Here is a 15,237-nt window from a genome sequence, read left to right on the forward strand (position 1 = left end):
AAAGATGGATGGTGCTAAATCCAGGGATATTCTTCAGCAGAACCTGCCCCACTCTGTGCGTGATCTGAGGCTAGGACGGAGGTTCACCTTCCAGCAGGACAATGACCCCAAACACACGGCTAAAGCAACACTTGAGGGGTCTAAGGGGAAACGTAAATGTGTTGGAATGGCAGAGTCACAGCCCAGATCTCAATCCAATAGAAGATCTGTGGTCAGACGTAAAGATCGCTGTTCACAAGCGCAAACATCCGACCTGAAGGAGCCGGAGCCGTTCTGCAAGGAGGAATGGGCACAAATCCCAGCGGTAAGATGTGGCGACAGCTCCTAGAGACTTATCCAAAGAGACTTGGAGCTGTGATTGCTGCAAAAGGCGGCTCTACGAAGTACTGACTTTAGGGGGGTGAATAGTTCTGCACATTGATTTTCTCTGTTATTTTGTCCTATTTGTTGTTTGCTTCACAATAAAAAAAATATATATATATCTTCATAGTTGTCGGCATGTTCTGTAAATTACATGATTCAAATCCTAAAATAATTCATGGTAATTCCAGGTTGTGAGGCACCAAAATACAAAAAAAAGTCAAGGGGGGGGGGGGGTGAATACTTTTGCAAGGCACTGTAGATATATATTTCTATAATCGTCTGATAATCCAGAAGATTTGATAAAGCCACAGATGCAGGATTAAAAGGATTTCTATGTATTATATAAAAGGTTTTTATAATCAGGATGCAGTACCCATATAGTCCTGCAGGCGGCGCTGTGTAAACGCCGAGGTGACTGCATACATTCTCCTGACACACATTTCCTTGCCGATGCTACGAGAAGGACGCCATGGACCCCGTCAGGTGAGCGGGACACGGCGGGGGGGTAGGCAGTTTTTTGTATACAGGGAGAACTTTTTTGCAGGACCCCAGATTCAGAGTTTGGGGGCTGTTCATACTTAGTTATTGGATCTCCTAGCTCTATTATTAGGGCCCACTATAGATCTAATAAAGATCTATCTGGATAGTGTTTCAATTCCTCTCCATGTTCAAGACCTCCGCTTGCTGTCACTGAATGCAAATGCTGACCATGTCCAAAATGCCAGGGTGCAGTTCATCTCCATAGCCACACACCTGGTTTACATCCACTGACAACAAGCAGAGATCTTGAGAAAAGTCAGGAAGTGATGCACAAAGTTCGAAAACTTTAATTGTGCAGTGACCACTGTGGCCCCTGCCGATCCCTCCAACTGAGTTGCTCCTAGAAAAGCACTGGGGGGATGGGCCCGTTAGCGACACTTAATTCAGAAGGTGGCATTTTTGTCAAAAAGCCTGTCCGTCAGCGGGGGTTAGAGCAGGTAGAGGGAATCTGAAAACCGGAGCATCACATGGCACCTCCCAGACACTATAGGCCCCCTAGAGCAAAACGATCTACAAGAAATTCCGTAACCAATCAGAGCGCAGCTTTTATTTCTGAAACTGCTGGGGTAAAATGGAAGCAGCGCCGTGATTGGCTGCTGTGAGCTACATACCATTTCCTTCATATGCCCTATACCCCTACAGGACCTTACATCAATGAGGTCGCAGTGCGAAGCGGCGCCCGCCAAGCTTCCGCTTTCCAGAGTATTGCTGCATCTTAGTCTGAAATTTGGTAAGCTTGGGTAACCCTTTATTTACCTTCCGCTTCATATTCTTCCCCTTCTTCATTCCTCCAAAGCTGAAAGAGAAAAAAACAGAACAATGAGAAACCAGACGCGTCATCAGCCGAGAGCGTTTCAGAAACGTACACGTTATAGGATGAGCCAAACCCCCACTAAGGGCCCGTTCACACTGCGGACTCTCCAGTATCACAAGACATTTCTCTCCTTGGTGGCACGGAAACCATGGCGGCTGCCCGTCAGCGGACCGTCCCCATTGAAAGGGCGCTAATCCATGGTCAGCTCCGCAGCAGGTCAGTCTCCGATTGACTGGATCCCATGCTTTATAACTAGGCACATGTACTATGCAGGGATGACTCTAGGGAGATGTAACGGCAGCCATGTTGGCTGTCACCCAGCTTTCCCAGATTCTGACAGGACAGAATGTCCTTTTAATCTCCTCAAGGTCCAGCCAAAAGCCTGCTCGATGGACAGCGCAAAGTCAACATCCCCCAAATGACCCTCGTCCCCTCAAACCCCAGATTCTATTGTTCTTTAACTATACCCCCACCCCCCCATAGAGCAGCCTTGACTTTAGCTTTTCTATTTGACTAAGGGTCACCATAGGTCAGAACTATGCCGAAATGGCTTCCAAGAAGGATTGGGGGGGGGGGGGGGGGGGGGGGTTCATCACACGGGGCTTTTGTCGTGTATTGTGCAGCAGCCGGACGGTGGGGCGGGAGGGTCACACCAATTAACACGCAGTGGTACGGGAGGGAAGGGTGGGGGGGGGCTCTATTGTGCACATTTATGGAGGGCTTATCGGCAGATGGTCAGGGGGCTCCTCCTCGCAGCTCGGGACCCTGTCGTAGCATCTGTAGCTCCTGCCGTGTAATAACCCAGCAATTTCCTGCGCTCCGCCATCTGCTTCTAGGAGCGGACTTTTGTTCTCCTCCAGTGCAGAGCCTCATTTCTGGAAGGATGGAGACGTGGGACAAGCTGTGGAGCGGGCTCGGGTCAGCTGATAACTTCTACATTATAGTCTTCAAGTGTCTGGAGGAGCGTGGGCCAGAACTGATCACGCAGCAGCGTCAAGCTCATCTCCTGGGGAGCGTGGGCCAGAACTGATCACGCAGCAGCGTCAAGCTCATCTCCTGGGGAGCGTGGGCCAGAACTGATCACGCAGCAGCGTCAAGCTCATCTCCTGTGGTTCCCATGGGACTTCAGCTGGCCATGCAAATGTGTATGAGGGGGGGCTTCCGGACCCTCACCAGACAACAGAAAAATCAGGGAAGATGCCTGATCCTTAGTTCTCAGGGGGAGAGGTGTCTGGCAGCAGCTTATACTCTTCTCTGAACTCAAACCACATGCATGCTTGGCCAAGGCCAGCGTGTGGGTGTGCGTGTATAGGAAAATAAGAAGGAATAAAAGTCAGTTTCGGTCAGCAGGTATCTCATGTGTTTTTCTTCTTCCCACTGAGAACATGCGTACACTTGGCCGACCTGAGCATGCATGTGTTATATGGGGGGGAAGGGGGTCAGGAGGGATAGCAGTCAGCTCAATGAGCGTTCGCACACCAGAGGCAATAGAGGAAAAACCCAAAGAACTGCGTGGACACCCAATAATTTCAGTGGGAGCTATGTAGTCCTTGACTACTCCCTGCAGGGATGTCCCACCGATAAGGTGTGCACCCACCTCCATTAATGGTGTAACAAGGTGAGCACCTCACATAAGGGGAGGCACATTGCCTGGCAGCTTGGAAGAAGGAGCGTTCAAGTCTCCTCTCCTCCAGAAGGAAGAAAACTGCCTCTGCAGCTAATGTGTCAGCTACCTATAGGTGGCGCTAAAGAGACCAGTTTCTGCCTTCTGGAGGAGAGCTCATTGGCATACTTTTTCCCAGGGAGCATCACCCGTAAGCCTCTACACAACAGCTGGATCTCCCCAAGGAAAACGAATGCCCCCGCCCAAGAAATGGAAAAACATGTCCGCCTATATCTATATGAGCAAGCATAACCCGATGCCGGCTGACCGGTGTCAGCGAGCGCTCGCCCTAACCTAGTAAATAAGTAACGGAGAAGTTCTTCCAGCAGCAGTCTTCCTTCCGGGCCTCAGTTGCACCAAATAAATCTTCCCCTACTAGAAAATATTCCTTAAATAAAACAGTGAAGCAATTAAGGGGGCGCTGACGGCCGGAGCAAGCGTCTCCGCGCTCCGCCAGTTATTACTTACCATCTTCCCTATGGGTGCGGGAATTCAGAGCGACTACAAGATGAACGCGCGCCGGGTCCGGCTGATTAAATAAGGCTGGGCGATCTATTAATATTAAACAGCGGGGGGCGCCGCCGCCACATTCATTATGTAGTCAGCGAGTCAATTCAAAGAGATTGGAAATATAAGATCACACAGCGGCAGAGAGCATGATGGGGGTCGTAGTACAGGTCACAGGGTTCCTTTCCAACCAGAAGGAACCATACTAATTATTTAATGCAAAGGGTCGGGGCGGGAGTCACATGGGGGCGGCAAATCGTTTTTTCTTTTTTTTTCGTATGCGTTTCCCCCAAACCCCTCAATTATTTGAGCAGAGGGTTAAAACGGAGCTTTGGAAAATGAAAGATGGAATCTGATTGGTTTCTATGGAAAACTAAGGCTACTTTCACACTCGCGTTTTTTGGTCGGATCAGTCATGGACCTGCAAAAACGGATCCGTTACAATAATACAAACCGCATGCATCCGTCATGAAAGTTTGTATTATCTGTAACATAGCCAAGGCGGATCCGTCATGAACGCCAATGAAAGTCAATGGGGGACGGATCCGTTTTCTATGGTGTCAGAGAAAACAGATCTGTCCCCATTGACTTACATTGTGTGTTAGGACGGATCCAATTGGCTCAGTTTCGACGAACGGACAGCAAAACGCTCCAGAGCGGAATGGAGACGGAACGGAGGCAAACTGATGCGTTCTGAGCGGATCCTTCTCCATTCAGAATGCATTAGGGCAAAACTGATCCGTTTTGGACCACTGAGCCCTGAACGGATCTCGCAAACTGAAAGCCAAAACGCCAGTGTGAAAATAGACCAGGCATCCTCAAACTGCGGCCCGCCAGCTGTTGCAAAACTACAACTCCCAGCATGCCCGAACAGCCTACAGGTATCAGTCTACAGCAGGGCATGGTGGGAGTTGTAGTTTTACAACAGCTGGAGGGGGCCGCAGTTTGAGGATGCCTGAAGTAGACTAAAGCCAGTTCCCCTTTACACTAGTTTTGATACATTTCCCCCTTTGCATTCGAAAGTTCTTACTATTTTCAAGATCTCTGCTTGGTGTCAGTGAGTGGGATTCCTGTTTCCACTCAGATGCTACAAAAGCTGTACAGATGGAGCAGGTCTCACAGCTGAGGGTTTGCTGCCGTCTACGCAAACTCCAGACTGATACATTGTAGCAAACTTTCAGGACGGGTGTGAGGATAGTCTACACTGGATATCGGAAGTACAAAAAAATAAAATAAAATTATGCCATCGTTCACTGACCGCAAGTGGAGATTTAAAAATCTAAAAACGTAAATTAAATATTGTAACGAAATAAAATATTGGCACAAAGAAAAAAGTGACAGATTAAAGGAACCTCCCAGAGATGTGAAAGAAATTTTTAATGCGATTTTGTGCCAAGAAATATAAGTGGATTTTTGATGAATGATGTCCTTAGATGATAATCTGCGGTGACCGGCTTTGGGACAGCGCGTGCCGGTGTTCGGGGCCCATTGTCAGGAGGGTTTTTAGATGTGGACGGCTGAAGGTGGAGAGGCCTGGCGTCTTTCTCCGCGTCTCCTCCACAAAACCCTCTCTGTTCCGATTATGGAGAGCGGACGGCTGAGGCTGCACCTTAATGAGCAGAGAACCCGCGCGCGCCTGAAATATTAATGACGGCGGGCAGGAGACGTTCTGGAGCCGAGCCAACATTGTTTGAAGTGCGGTTCGGCATTGCGGGGTGTCATCACAACGAGCTGCTCTGGTGACTACGACGCCACTACAACAAAGCGATGTACGAGACCTTCTACTTCTAAGTCCTCACACAGCAAATGCGATTAGTTTCCTGCAGCGAGACACAAACACGGAGCTTATATGCTATAGGTGTGTAATATACTGCTATCAGCCAGAACATTAAACCACCTGCCTGATATAGAGCAGGTCCCTCAACTGGTGGAGGCCTGCACCCCGAGACCTCAAGTGTCCTGTGGTATCGGACCCTGCATGCTGCTCGGTGCGGCCTCCATGGATCCCGCAGATGAGGATCGGATTGAGATCTGGTAATCAGGAGTCATCACCTTCATCTCTTGTTCTTCATTCCTGAACAGTTCTGCAGTGTGGCGGGGCATTATCCTGCTGAGAGAGAGGGCACTGCCATGAGGGGAGTACTTGTCTGTACAATGGTTAGGTAGGTGGCACATCTACATGATGCCAGGACCTAAGGTTTCCAGCAGAACATGCCTTTGTGTTCTTCCCATAGTGCACCTGGTGCCATCTCCTCTCCAGGTAAGTGATGCACTCGCTCCCAGCCGTCCACATGATGTAATGGGATTCATTAGACCAGGCCGCCATCTTCTTCCCACAGTGCATCTGGTGCCATCTCCTCTCCAGGTAAGTGCGCTCATGCACCCGGCCGTCCACATAATGTAACACGATTCATCAGACCAGTTCCCCTTCTTCCATAGCTCCATGGTCCAATACTCACATCCCCTTTGTAGGACCTCTCTGTGTTGGGCAGGGGTCAGAATGGGTGTTGTGAGCAGTCTGATTGGCATGCTGCCATGTCCAGTGTGTGATCTACACACATACCAGTGAGCCTCGGGCGCCCATCACCCTGTTGCTGGTTCTCCAGTTCCCCTTCCTTGGACCACTTTTGGTAGGTACTGACCACTCCACAAGACTAGCCATTCTGGAGATGTTCTGACCCAGTGGTCTACACATCAGACCCTTACACAGCTATAAGAACTGACTGTTCCCCTCCAGCCCAATAAACCCCCTTCCCCTCCGTCACGGTCACCAGATAATCCACGTTACTCCTGTTACTGATTTCTAATGTTCTGGCTGATCAGTTTATACAGTAGACAGATTTAGCAGAGCTGAACGAGTCAACACACACTTCAGAGCAGATATCAAACTGTGCAAAGTAAACACCAAGTGGTGTAAAGTATCTACGGCTACTTTCACGCTGGCGTTTTGGCTTTCCGTTTGTGAGATCCGTTCAGGGCTCAGCGGTCCAAAACGGATCAGTTTTGCCCTAATGCATTCTGAATGGATAAGGATCCGCTCAGAATGCATCAGTTCGCCTCCATTCCGCTTTGGAGGCCGCTTGCAGAGTTTTGCTGTCCGTACGACTAAACTGATCCGTTTTCACTGACACAATAGAAAACAGATCCGTCCTCTATTGACTTTCAATGGAGTTGAAGACGGATCCGTCTTGGCTATCCTAAAGATAATACAAACGGATCGGTTCTGAACGGATGCAGACGGCTGTAGTATCTGAACGGATCCGTCTGTGCAGATCTATGACGGATCCGCACCAAATGTATCATCCAGCCTGAGCCAATGTGATAAATCTGGCGCATAGTTAGACTGGCTGCCGAAGTTTACACTGTCAGACATAATTAGTAAATCTGCCCCAATGTGCAGTTTCCTTTCCCTGACTGCAAGCAGGGATCTTGAAAATAATGGCAAATTAAGACAAAGAGCCATTTCCATCACTTCCACCGAGTAGGACCAGAGCGGCAGTCCACACTGACCTAAATGAAGGATCGTCTACTTATGTGGCTGAGATACCTGCAGAATCCTAAAGCTCCTCACAGCTGAGGGTTTGCTACAATTCTGTCTAGACAGCAATAAGCCCATGGCAGCACAAATCTCATCTCCTCTGATTTGCAACAATGTATCGGAATAGGTCAACAGAGTGATGATCCAGATTGGACACATTGTAACAAAGTCTGTTTTGAAAACTATGAGGTGTTTATGGATTAAAAAAACCACTGAATGAAAACAAGGAATGTTCCCTTCACTGAAAGCAAGAGCAATACTGACAACAGTAAGGAAGTACAGCACAAAGTACAACAAAAGGAAAAATCCCTTTAATATATAACCTACTATATACATATTGTTTACCATCACACGTTGTATTAAAGGGGTTCTTCGGGATTTTGATATTGATGGCCTATCCTCAGGACAAGTCATCAGTATCAGATTGGTGGGGGTCGGAGGCCCAGCATCTCCGCTCATCAGCCGTCTGCTCTTCATGAGCACTTAGGTCAGTGATGTCGCTGTATATCGGTCACATGGCACAAGCGCAGCTCCGTCTTATTCACGTGAATGGGGCTGAGCTGCAATACCAAGCACAGCCACTATCCACTGGGTGGCGCTGTGCTTGGCAAACTGTGAGGAGACCGCCTCAATCACTGGAAATCCGATGAGTGCTGCAGTCTCTTCAAACAGCTAATGGGTGGGGGTGCCGGGAGTCGGACCCCCTACCGACCCGATATTGATGACTTGGGGCTCGTTCACACGAACGTGTGCTGCCCGTTGCCATATTGCGGACCCCGTTTGCGGATCCATAATACGCGGGCACCGTTCTGTGTGCATTCCGCATTCACTTCAATGGGTCCGCAAATCTGGAGATGTGGAACGGTGAGGAACGGAAGCACGGAACACTACGGAGTGCTTTCTGGGATTCCGTTCCGTGCTTCCGCACAAAGATAGAACTTGCTCTATCTTTTTGCGGAACGGAAGGATCGCGGACCCATTTAAGTGAATGGGTCTGCGATCCCCATGCTCCTGCCCCCCCGGACAGTGCCCCGTGCATTGCGGACTGCAATCTGCGTCCCACGTTCGGAGGAAAGGCCATCAATATGAAATTCTCCGATAAACCCTATATGACAGATCAGATGCATCTCCATTTGCTGACGCCACGCTTCCCCTCTTATGTGTGGTATGTACGCTGGGACTGACCCTCATATTTCAAGTTTATGCTGTAAGCACATAAGACTGCAAACTCCTATACAGTGTAAAAAAAATAAAAAAAATAAAAAATAAAAAATGTATGCCAAAAAGGAAACTTCTCTCCTGGATCTATACGACTCAATGGATATGTTCAGCGCATGCGCCATAAGTATCTTCTGGTGCAAACACTGAACATGCCTGCCAAACGTGGTGCGACCAAATCTTACTCTGCGTCCATACCCAGCAGCCGCCATTGGAACATTTAATCGTCTCCCGGAAGCTAAAATATTAATGAGCGATGTAGATGAGCGAGTTATCCGTCACCAGGGAGAGCGCCGCGCAGGATAACATCAATGAGAGACATTAAATAACACATGTCAAAGCGTAATTTACTTCAGCAGTATTAAGGTTATTAAAAGCCGCGCACATCGTTAGAGAAATTGCCGGCGTCTCACAAGCCTTCTGGTGATGAGGCGCGCTGCCTGCGATGGCGCGATCGACAATCCGTGGACAGGGAGTGGAGACGTCATTAACCATATTGTGCGGAGCTCGTAACAGGCACGCAGTGCATCCCCGAGAAGAAAAAAACCCCTCTGGAAGTCTAATCGAGCATCCCGCTCCACCTGTGCGTCTGCTGCTCATCGCTAAAAATCCTGAGTCCTTGGGGTGCAGAGCGCTCACCTGATCCACGGAGGACAAGCGCATCGGCTGCATGGCGACTTAATATTCGCTACTTATACAGAGCTAAATTATTCAGCTGCACCGGGAACGCACTCCCTTCAATCCCTGCAACAGGGTGGGATAGGATTGGGAGCCCCCACTAGAAGCAATATTATAGAAAGCCAATTTCCAAGGAGTTTAAAGGAGATCTATCGCTATAATGGGTTGTAAAAGAAACCAGCAGTGAATAGGATTTCTAGGCGTTTCCCAATACTTCCAAAAAGTTCTGGAGCCCCAATTCTTTATTCCGTGTTTTTTAAATATTCATAATGGTAAAAATCTAAGCTACCCTTTTCTGCCACTAGGGGATGGTTTTGACCCATCTGAATGGTAGTAAAGTATGTAATGGCCCCCTAGTGGTGACAGTAGGTAGGTCAGGTTTTATTTATTTTTTCAATTTGGTGCACAAGGAAATGGAGCAGACGTCTCATCAAGGATTTGCTCCAAACCCCTCATGTTGCTGGGATCTTAGCTGAACATTGCAATGGTGGAAAATGATGTACCAGGAGTAGTTATGGAAGAACACTGACTGGACAAGGGTCCTTAGATACAGGGCTAAGGAAACAAATGAATCCCAGGGGAGCCACGAGCCTGGCGGTAACCACCATGCTGCCTGTATATACAGTACAGCAACCCATAAATCTGCTCAGACTCGGTCACTCAATGTAAGGCCTCTTTCACACGGGCAAGTATTCCACGCGGATGCGATGCGTGAGTTGAACGCATTGCCCCCGCACTGAATCCGGACCCATTGATTTCTATGGGGCTGTGCACACGAGCGGTGATTTTCATGCATCACTTGTGCGTTGCGTGAAAATCGCAGCAAGCTCTATATTGTGCGTTTTCCACGCAACGCAGGCCCCATAGAAGTGAATGGGGCTGCGTGAAAATCGCAAGCATCCGCAAGCAAGTGCGGATGCGGTGCGATTTTCACGCACGGTTGCTCGGAGACGATCGGGATGGAGACCCGATCATTATTATTTTCCCTTATAACATAGTTATAAGGGAAAATAATAGCATTCTGAATACAGAATGCATAGTACAATAGCGCTGGAGGGGTTAATTTTTTTTTGTATAATTTAACTCACCTTAATCAACTTGATCGCGCAGCCGGCATCTCTTCTGTCTTCTTCTTTGCTGTGTGCAGGAAAAGGATCTGTGGTGACGTCACTCTGGTCATCACATGATCCATCACCATGGTAAAAGATCATGTGACGGACCATGTGATGACCGGAGTGACGTCACCACAGGTCCTTTTCCTGCACACAGCAAAGAAGAAGACAGAAGAGATGCCGGCTGCGCGATCAAGTGGATTAAGGGGAGTTTAATTTTTTTTTAACCCCTCCAGCGCTATTGTACTATGCATTCTGTATTCAGAATGTATTATTTTCCCTTATAACATGGATATAAGGGAAAATAATAGCAATCTATAGAACACCGATCCCAAGCCCGAACTTCTGTGAATGCCGATTTTTCTCACGCGCGTGCAAAACACATTACAATGTTTTGCACTCGCGCTGAAAAATTGCGCATGTTCCCGCAACGCACCCGCACCTTTTCCCGCAACGCCCGTGTGAAAGAGGCTTAAGGCTACTTTCACATTAGGGTTAAAGTTTTCTGGTATTAAGTTCCATCCTAAGGACTCAATACCGGAAATAAACTGATCAGTTTTATCCTAATGCAGGGATGCTCAACCTGCTGCCCTCCAGCTGTTGTAAAACTACAACTCCCACGATGCCCTACTGCTGTAGTTTTGCAACAGCTGGAGGGCCGCAGGTTGAGCATGCCTGTCCTAATGCATTCTGAATGGAGAGAAATACGTTCAGGATGCATCAGGATGTCTTCAGTTCAGTCCCTCTTACGGTATTTGGCCAGAGAAAATACTGAAGCATGCCGGAACACTTGCCGGAATACTGGATTCAGCATTATTTTCCATTAAAATGCATTAATGCCGGATCTGGCACCAAGTGTTCCAGCAAAACGCAGACCTTTAAAAATGCAAAAAATAAATACCAGATCAGTTTTTCCGGATGACACCGGAGAGACGGATCCGGTGTTTCAATGCACTTGTTAGACGGATCCGCATCCGGATCCGTCTACAAATGATATCCGTTTGCACACGTATTTCCGGATCCGGCAGGCGACGGAACTGCCTGCCGGATCTTCACAACGCAAGTGTGAAAGTACCCTGAGAATGTAAGGTCACTTTCACATTAGCGTTTTTACTGGATTCAGCAGGGTTCAGCAAAAACGCTTCCGTTACTGATAATACAACCGTCTGCATCCGTTATGAACTGATCCGGTTATATTATCTGTAACATCGCCAAGACGGATCCGGCATGAACTCCACTGAAAGTCAACGGGGGACGGATCCATTTTCTATTGTGTCAAAGAAAACGGATCCGTCCCCATTGACTTGCATTGGGGGTGATGACGGATCCGTCTTGCTCTGTATCCCAGGACGGAAAGCACACCGCAGCACGCTGCTCTCCGGTATGGGGACGCAGCGGAATGCAGTTTGGAGCGCTCTGTTCTGTTCAGTTACATTTTGTCCCCATTGACAATGAATGGGGATGAAACGGAAGCGTTTTTCGCTGGTATTGAGCCCCTCTGACGGATCTCAATATCGAAAAACAGAAACGCAAGTGTGAAAGTAGCCTAATTAAACCAGATTTCTGTAACCCCATCCGTCCTGAAGCCATAACCACGCATGATGATGAAGCATCCAAGAGGCAATCAATGCAGCTCGTTAACCGCACAGATGGAGAACGGCCGACCACAGATAACAAGGAGACACCAGAGAGGGTCCCGGGCACGTATCAGTCACCCACCAGGTGGCAATTTTATAATAATGTCCCCCTAAAGCCATAAAATTAATTTATCTTCTTACCTCTTCGCAGTTTCTGGAGCTGACCTGCGAGGACCTCGTCCCTTCATCTTCGGGTTCAATTACCGTCTCTTCATCATACTCTTCCAGAGAGTCTTGAAGCTCCGGCACTGAGCGGCGACCGTAGCGCTTGCCATCTTTGATGTATTTAGGCTGGGCTTCGGGGGAGCCATCTAGAGTCAGGAAAATCAAGATAAAGGAGTTAGTCTTCAGCGTGGAGATCGATAGAGGCGCCTCTGGCCTTCTGCGATAGCTGGGTTTACACAACGGGGAAACGTTAGATAATGAAGAGAAATCCCTTCAAACAGAGGATTAATTAAAGCGGAAATACAAAAAGGCGACTTTCTGAAGGTGTCCGGGCCATCAACCTTCAAAAATGTCCTCCATCGTACCAGCAGGATCCTCCAGTAAATAGCCTATACATAGGAGGGGCACAATGGTCCTGGCAGAACGTTCACCCCCAACAGGTCAAGGGCAGGGGAGTCAGACCTCATTATCAATCCCAAACCCATTGCATCTGATATCGGCGTTGGTTCCCGACAATTTCAACAAAACCAACACAATCTGCATCCTCCACAGGTCCGCTGGACCTGCCAACACGCAAAGGCCAAGCACCGGAGAGCCTAGCCTCAAGAAATCTCTCAACTGCCACGTCTGATATTTTACACCAATTCTCACCAATTTTCATGACATCTGCCACCCGTGGAGTGCGGCTACCGAGAGCCCAATCATTTCCAAGGTGGAAAAAAAATTTGCTAAATTTGCCCTCGTAGCCGGGCCATATGGGTGGAAGTCACCTGACTGGTCCGGAGGTGCGAACGCCCAGATCAGGACCTGGGCATGAAGCCTGCGCAGCGGTGACCAAGGTCTTTTCAGCCTTTTCTGGGTCAACATGTGGACAGTAGAGCGTTCCTATTGGCTGAATGCAGAGTCGGGCATATCACAGCCTTTCGGAATTTTTTCCATAATGCTGTTTAACCCTTTACCACATGGATACATTTCAATACTCTGAATCCTTTGTCTATAGCCTTGAAATTTAGAACCACGACGCCTCGTGGAAGACGCAGACCTCCATGCCGTTCGGCTCTTTTTCGGATATTGGTCTCCCTCCCCCCCCCTCATGTTCGTCTGTCGGATAATATCTCATTTTTACAATTAGTCTTACGAGGCCTCGGCCGCGCCGTTGGCGACAGGATTTTTGAAGCCCTCGTGACGGCTCCGCTGTCATCTTTCCCTCTTGCTCTGAACGTTTAGGACATCACTTTGCTAAATTAGCTTCTTGGAATGCGAAGCCAGAAATTGCATTTTAATTTAATTAGAATTTTTTTTAAAATTCTTTTTTAAACATTTTCTACAACAGGACATGGGACCATCAAACCCCTTGTATCGTAAAGCCCCGCTGCTCGCCCTCAGCCCCACCCGATATAATGAGCGCATTACACCATTACATTTATTTACAGCCCCCGCGCCGGATCTTCATTTGCATCTGTTCACACCAAGAGCGGTAGCCGTGATTAAACCTGTCCCTCGCTGATTAATGGCGGAGACCGCCAAGAGAGACCTTACAGGAGAAGCCCTCCTTATATACAGTACTGGTCAAGAAATGAACACACCCAACCATCGTTACTTTTCATTCTGTATTGTGCTGCCCCTCTGTTACTCCTCCTAAAACATATAAATACATTGACCCACTGGGTGCTACCAATTTGGGGGGGGGGGGGGTGTCCGAGCGCACTCTGACATCATCCAATCAGTGTTAACAGTATCAGGCAGTACAGGGACACACCCGCTGATCAGGGCAATGGTGCCACCCAGCTGGCAGTTTAGTCATATATTTCCAGCAGGAGTAACAGAGTAACGGTACAATGCAGGGTTCTAGGAAAAGGTGCTCTACAATTGCTATGACAGGAGGAATACAAGTATTTACTAAGGCCTCTTTCACACGACCTTTTTTTTTCTGTTTACGGGCCGTTTTATGCGTTCCGTATACGGTCGGTCATTCCAATGGTTCCGCAAAAAAAAAAAAAAAAAACACGGAATGTTCTCCATATGCTTTCCGTTTCCGTATTTCCGTTAAAAAGATAGAACATGTCCTATTAGGGTCCATTCACGCATCCGCAATTTTGTTCCGCATTTTGCGGAATGGAATTGCAGACCCATTCATTTCTATGGGGCAGCACGATGTGCTGCCCGGATATGGAATTGCGGATCCGCACTTCCGGGTCCGCAATTCCGTTCACGAAAAAAATAGAACATGTCCTATTCTTATACGCAATTGCATTTTCTATTAAGTGCTGGCAATGTCAGTGTTTTGCGAATCCACGGATCTGTGGATCCGCAAAACACACACATGGATGGACCCTTATTGTCCGCAAATCACGTTCCGTGGCTCCATTCAAATCAATGGGTCCGCAAAAAAAAAACTAACACATACGGAAATGCATATCCGTTCCGTTTTTTGCGGACCAACTATTGAAAATTTTATGCCCAGCCCCATTTTTTCTATGTAATTACTGTATATGCCATACAGAAAAACAGAACGGAAAAACGGAAACAAAAAAAAAAACTGAAAAACAGACCGCAAAACACTGAAAAAAAGTCATACTGTCATGTGAAAGAGGCCTAAAACAGACATGTCAGTAGAGTTGACGGATCCTCATTAAGGCCTCTTTCACACTATCGTTTTTTTCTTTCCGTTTTGCGGGCGATTTTTTGCATTCCGTATATGGAACCATTAATTTTAATGGTTCCGCAAAAAAAAAACGTAATGTACTCCGTATGCATTCCATTTCAGTTTTTCCGTTCCGTTGAAAGATAGAACATGTCCTATTATTGCCCGCAAATCACATTCCGTGGCTCCATTCAAGTCAATGGGTCCGCAAAAAAAATAAAAACGGAACACATATGGAAATGCATCCGTATGTCTTCCGTATCCATTCCGTTTTTTACGGAACCATCTATTGATAATTTTATGCCCAGCCCTATTTTTTCTATGTAGTTACTGTATAATGTATGTGCCATACGGAAAA

The 15,237-nt window shown here is 47.8% G+C and overlaps 1 protein-coding gene across 4 annotated transcripts in view; it reads right to left on the reverse strand.

Annotated features, from left to right (window-relative positions):
* NIN (ninein) overlaps positions 1–15,237 on the reverse strand; it is an 87,783-nt gene that overhangs the window by 37,918 nt on the left and 34,628 nt on the right. For all 4 annotated transcript variants that reach the window (XR_005774859.1, XM_040412205.1, XM_040412207.1 and 1 more), the window contains 2 exons: positions 12,212–12,381; positions 1,660–1,699 (listed from right to left, as the gene is read on the reverse strand). Coding sequence is in view for 3 of the 4 variants with exons in the window: in XM_040412205.1 (XP_040268139.1) it covers positions 1,660–1,699; positions 12,212–12,381 (210 nt within the window). In the remaining variant the exon portion in view is untranslated. The remainder of the gene's footprint in view (positions 1–1,659; positions 1,700–12,211; positions 12,382–15,237) is intronic.

The sequence above is a fragment of the Bufo bufo genome, chromosome 11, assembly GCF_905171765.1.
Source record: "Bufo bufo chromosome 11, aBufBuf1.1, whole genome shotgun sequence".
NCBI classification, from domain to species: domain Eukaryota; kingdom Metazoa; phylum Chordata; class Amphibia; order Anura; family Bufonidae; genus Bufo; species Bufo bufo.